The sequence below is a fragment of the Egretta garzetta genome, unplaced genomic scaffold (assembly GCF_000687185.1).
Source record: "Egretta garzetta isolate BGI_Z169 unplaced genomic scaffold, ASM68718v1 scaffold297, whole genome shotgun sequence".
In the NCBI taxonomy this organism is placed as follows: Eukaryota; Metazoa; Chordata; class Aves; order Pelecaniformes; family Ardeidae; genus Egretta; species Egretta garzetta.
The window spans coordinates 351,899-358,133 of NW_009260410.1; the positions used below are offsets into that span (position 1 = coordinate 351,899).

The window sequence follows — 6,235 nt, forward strand, 5'->3', positions numbered from 1 at the left end:
CCTAATTTTCATCAAAACAATAGCAAATTAATCTCTCGAGACTTTTAGCATCTTTCACATATGGTTGAAAGTGGCCAGCAGATTAATGGTGGAGATGGAAGGGTTCACAGCTGACAATGCCAGTCTTCTGTGTCCATAGTGCCAATTTTTCCCCTCCATCTCTCACAGAAATGAGAAACAAAAGAGAAAATACAAAGTACTGAGAGATGCAGAAGGTAGGCACCTTTATTAGAGTTCAAAACAAAAAATGTGATTTGATGCAAACCCAAGAATGCAACTGGCAAAACTGACATCTCCCAACAACTTGGAATAAAATGCCATCACCACCCAAAAACCTTGTGGTTTCCAAACTTATGAGACTGAGGAGAAGGGAGGAGGGCAAAGGCATAATCTAAATCACAAGGTCTCTCATTATTTCTCACAAGAGAGAATAGAAATTTTCAAACCTGCTACCTATAACTACGTTTTCTTTCTCTCCCCCAGCACAAAAATTTCATTCCACCACGCAACTGCAGACAGTCATTCTCCAAACATGTCTGACGAATGCAAGACACCATCTCTGGCTGGCTGTCTAATACACCTCGGTTCTCATCCCACTGCACACCAGATTGAATCCTTCACCCTTTCAAGTATCTCCTGTCCTGCTGGACTTTCTCCCTCCTGGTCACACATCCAGACTGACCTCTCCTATCAGATTCCACTGCTGCTACTCAGCCCAGCTCTGCAATTAACAGACCCCTTGAGTCAGAAATCAAAATTTTAGGAAGAGCATAAGTTTTCAAAGCCAGTTTTTTAAAATTGCAAAAATTTAATTTTAAAACATTGATAGTCAACTCAAGCTTCCCATCGCAAATTACTGTAGCCAAGTTTGAGACGCTAGGCATCAACATTTAAACTTATCAAAACTGATGTTCCCTGGCAATTGTCTGTGTGCGTGCTCCATGCTGTACGTTCAGATGGATTGCCACATATTAATTAAGGCATATCTTAAACAATCTTGCATTAGAATAGACGGGGAAAAAACTACTACTGTTGCATTATGAAAAAGATGTTAATTAAGTACTGTAACAGGACAGACTACCTAGACAGGCTGTGAAATCCCTCTTCACTGGAGATTTTAGAGATGTTAGGCAAACATTGTTATCTGTACTTACGCAACCAGACCATGGAGGAAACAGAAGAGAAATCACTTCCAGCCTTATACTTCTGTGAACTTATGTTTCAGAGAAAGAAAAAAACTAAACCAAAAAAACCACAGAAAATCAGTTTGAGTATTGAAATGTTGGTGTTTTGGAAAACAGTTCTTCTATTTCACTTGTTTTCAAATTCAAATTCAAGCAGTAAGCAGTTCCACTATACCTACAAGCTTAGAACTGCCCGTAAGCTATGTACAGGTCCTTGTCCTACCCAACATAAAGCATCACTAAGCCTGTTTTATTCCAGGCATAAACATTTTGTTCCAAATGAAACTTTACGCATCACTTACACACAGCCCTGGCTGGGAAAGTTACAATTCTGCTCAGAAAATGACAGCACATGTTCATGGCACAGCCAGACTGAGTCCAAACACAATATAGCTCCAGTGACAGCCAGCCATGCACTCTATTGTTAGAAAGAAAACATTTCTGAGGAACCTAACATACCGACTTTCTCACCCCTCTGGTGAGAAAGGCAGAGGAAGGTGGTATCTGCCAAGGAAACAATGCCACTGACTATAGAGACTACTGAGAAATACTTAATGGAATATAAAAAGGCAGGGGGACAACAATGTAAATTCAACAAATTATTCTTTAGGGAAGTTTGTAATACATGCTACAGAGATGTCATCAAAATGACTTCATACAAAGTTCACCATAAGAATAATTGTAAGAAATACAGTTACACTTCCCTCTTTGTCCAGGGTGAAGTGAGGTTTGCCTCCCTTCATCAGAGAAGGATAGGCAGACAATTTAGCCAAACTTTTACACATGGCTCCTTTGAGGGTAGAACCATTCATACTGAAACAAGGTATCTGCACAATGTCTCAGGGCTTGAAATTTGGGCTCCTCGGACATCAGATGAGTGCAGCTTCCATTTCCTCACAGGCTATGCCTACGCCACACAGTGCAGTACACAAGTACTGAAGTTTGCTTGGAAACTGGTAGCGGCTGGGCTGAAATACCACAGAGGTTCATACAGGTTGATTTAGCTAATGGGAAAAAGGATCTCCTCAGCGGGGTGAATGGCTCCGTGCAGAACCCTGCGCTTTCACAGTTACGCTGTTTCTTTACACAACTAGACAGTTAATGAAGCCCTGGTCCGGCGTACAGGCTGCACTTGTATGTGTGGTTATCCATCAAGCATACCAGTCGTGCCCCTCAAGCAAACAGTCTGTTTCCATCTGCTAGGCTAATATTTCTGAGACAGCTCCCAAGTCAGACAAAAATAAATTTAATTTTTAGTGTACATCTGAATGAGCCGTAAACAATGTGTATAGGTCTATTAAAGAAGTAGAAATTGGGGTGCAGATAGGTTTAAAAAACCTGTTTAATATGCAAGATACATACAGTCAGTTATTAATTGAAAACACTGAATTAGGACTGAGTTGAGCAGCCAAAGGAGGCTTTTCCTCATGTCACACAATTCATATTTCAAATTACATTGAGACACTAAAGTAACTTCAACTGGCAAGAAAGAATTGGATAAAGATGCTTCAGTTCACTCATGTTAATTAATAATTAAAATTATCATTAAAAAAAAATACTTCAACTCTATCCAGTTCCATTCAAACTGAAAATTTTGCAGCCCTGTGGAACCACATACATACAGACTTATGGAAAGATTCCCAAAGATAAAAGGATATTCTGTTTGCTTTAATTTTCACTTTATACTTTCCGCAAATAATTTACACATTAGACAACGGAATACTCTCTACCCTGGATACGTATAAAGAAGGAAAAGTGGTTTAGTATTGCATATCACAGAAGGCACGCAAGTGAAATGAGGAAAGATTATATCTTTAATATGAGGTCCATAGGAACACCCAAACAGAATTCTTTAGCAATACCGAGGAACAGCTCAAAGGTTCACTAACCACCTCTTCAGGTACAACCCTCACAATTAACGCATCCAAATCCTCTAAAATGTACGGGCATATAAATTTATCTCATAGTTCTAAACAAGATTTATAAAGAAGTATTTGGAGTCATCTGAGAAATAAAGAACAAAGTGCCACAAATTATTTTTTTCCAATATAACTTTTTAAACCCCTCAAATTTTTACCTAAGACTAGTACTGGTAAAACGTCCTTACTGTAGCATTTCTCTTTACAAGGCCTAATATATGATCTAAATACAGAGTTACCAGATACCTGCTTAAGATCTGGATTTTATGGAGGAAGCCAGTAATATTTTCCCCCTAATAATCAGCAAATAAATATGAATCTAGAACTAGTTCTTTATTACATCTTCAGTTACAAAGGTGAATGAAGAACTACCTTCTTTCTTCATTCATACTCCATGAGTGAAACTGTCACCTACAGACTCACTGTAAGATTTTTTTTTTTGTTGTCTTCTTTATCATCTTTACATCTTTCCTTTCCTGCCCATACTTAGCCCAGATCTTTGTGGAGCTCTCCCCCAGGAGGTCCAGATAGTCTCCTCCAGACAGAAACTTACAAACCTGTTATGAAAATACTTTCACTCTGATGTCATGATTTTGCATTTATAAACACTCAATTCTATACACTGATGAGATATAGTATCCATTCGCTCATCAGAAGTAAAAATTAATAGGAGTTTTCAAAGCTACAAAGGCTTTTCACTCTGATGGGAGTGTACAGTTCATGCTCTGGGGGAGGGGAAGAGAAGAAAGTGTTGGCTCTTTCATGAACATAAAAGGGCAGAATTACACATTAGTGTAGCTTCCCCATGTATAGACATTTTTTTTTTCTGAAATGCAGTATAAACTTTATAAACAGTATAAACTAAATCAACCGTTAGTTACTTTAACTAAAGCTCAAATCAGCTATTTTTACAGAGGATTATGACCAAGGTTTTTTAAAACGTGGACTGGTAAAATTTCACAATTAAGAAATAAACCATGATGGGAAAATAGGTTCCTACTCACAAAACAACCAAACAAGCTGGCATCGTTAATACCCTTTTAACAAGGCAAAACCAGAACTGACATACCAGGAATGCTGTTTCCAGGTCAGGATTGAGGTGAATTGGCAAAACCGTGCAAATGGGCTCATACCACACCTGCCCAGCCCTTGGCCTGGTTCAAATCTGTACTTGCCCCTTCAGTAACCCTTCTCCTGTATCAGGGCAGAGAAATTACTAGCTGACTCAAGTTTTCACAAAGGGGGGAAAAAAAATCCTATGCTTTTTAAAAATTATATTTGAAAGAGAAGTTGAGATGCTGGGCATTCTTGATTCACACGTGCTTTAATATGAAGACTTTCGACCTTCAAAAGTCCCCGCTTGGAGAGAAAGAAGAAAAAAAAAAAAAAAAGAAAAACACTGCTCAGAAACTACCACAGAGAGACATTGCAGACATCAATCTAAAATAATGGCAGTCAAAGGTCAGGATGATATAGGCAACATCAATCTTTTCATTTAAATATCTTCCTGAAAGAGACCTCTTAAAAAGCAGAAGCAAGAAAATCAGGGACTATCCAGTCAGAGCAATGAAGAAACTGCCTAAACATGTATAATTTACAGGCTTTTCCTAATAATGACACCAAGTATCTTCAACTTTGACAAATAATTCAATTTTAAGACCTCACTGAAATGTACTATGGAAACTACCATCAGCTTGTTGGGTCATCTCAGCAAGCTCCAGCAATCTTCTTACAAGGATTCATTTATGAATTGTACACGTCAGATTACAAAAGAGCACTAAAAGAAAAGCAAGCACTGCAAATTGGATCCCGATTAGTAAAAAGACACCGAAGTCCTAGGAGTCTTCAAAAACTGCTGGAAAAATGCGTACAGTAAGAAGAATTGCTATTAGTGCCTAACAAAGCTGGGTAACGCTCAGAAGGCTCCAACACGCTAATCTGTCACCATGACAGAAAACCAAAGGATGCCAGACCAATACACATCTCTCTTCCAATATCACGGCCAAACATCCTACATATCTGACGCTGAGCTTCCAAGCAAAATTAAAAACACGTCTAGAGCATGCAAAAATATGAACAGGGATGCTCTTAGCATATATGCTTCCAACTTCTTGTTAAAAAAAAAAAAAAGTACTCTTCGAGATCTTTCAGCATTCCTCAACAGCGTTTTGAGTTACTGTACTATAATCACAAGTGACAATAGAAATAGCTAAATTTTTGTCCAGATCTCTCCTCCAAGAAAAAAAAAAAAATATACATTACAGTAAGTCTGTTATAAAACTGCAGCACACGTTTAAGGCCCCTAAAAGCACCGATGCTGATAAAATTAAAAATGGCTGTGCCCAAAGATCCCACAGCAAAACAGGCACAGCTTTACTGACGATTAAAATATATATTAAAAATTCCTGCATTACCTTACAAAGGGCGAGGTATGCAAAACAAAAAGATTATATATTTTTCCAAAATTGAAATAAGTTATTAGACAAGAGAAGCAGATCTAGGGAAAGCATACATCTCCAATGCAGGTCGAGTTCATTTACACAATAAAGCAAGATTTTATTCTCCGAGACGCTTAAGGTATCGGGATTTCAAAACTTCATCAGGCTTCGCCGCTGAAATAGATGCACACCACTTTTTAAGGAGACACAGATGTGCCCACATACCAGCGGACCCCACCCCCCTTCCCTCTGCCAAAATGGCTAGTTCGTTACACCCACTGGCTACTTACCAGCCGCAGTGCTGAGCAGCAGGGTGGCACTGGAGAGCAAGAGCACCAGCACAAGGTGCTGCAGTGAGGCAGTCATACCTGGGGAGGCCAAGGATCGAGGCAGGAGAAAAAAAAAATAAAAAGAAAAAAAGGGAAAAAAAAAAACCAAAACCAAAAACCCTGACGAGAGGAATTTCCTCCTTCTTTCGCACAGCCTTCCTCAACTCTCTCGGCTTACAATCCCGTCTGGAAGGGCAAGCGGCGGATGAGAGGAGCCGTCGTCGCTCTTACTCCATTACAGCCGCCCGCCTTCATGTCTCGGGAGCCGGCACCGCTCCGCGGACGCTGGGGAAGCGCCGGCTTCTGCCTCCCAGCCCCGAGGCATCTCCCCCCGCCGAGGCGCGGCGGCACGCTCCCCACTGCGC

General features: G+C 39.8%; 1 protein-coding gene across 1 annotated transcript in view; it reads right to left on the reverse strand.

Moving 5' to 3' along the window:
• BMPR2 (bone morphogenetic protein receptor type 2) overlaps positions 1-6,225 on the reverse strand; it is a 104,759-nt gene extending 98,534 nt beyond the window's left edge. Inside the window, exon 1 of the mRNA XM_035899100.1 lies at positions 5,832-6,225. Coding sequence (XP_035754993.1) covers positions 5,832-5,907 — 76 coding nt within the window. The 5' untranslated portion in view covers positions 5,908-6,225. The remainder of the gene's footprint in view (positions 1-5,831) is intronic.
• Between the last annotated feature and the right edge of the window lie 10 nt (positions 6,226-6,235).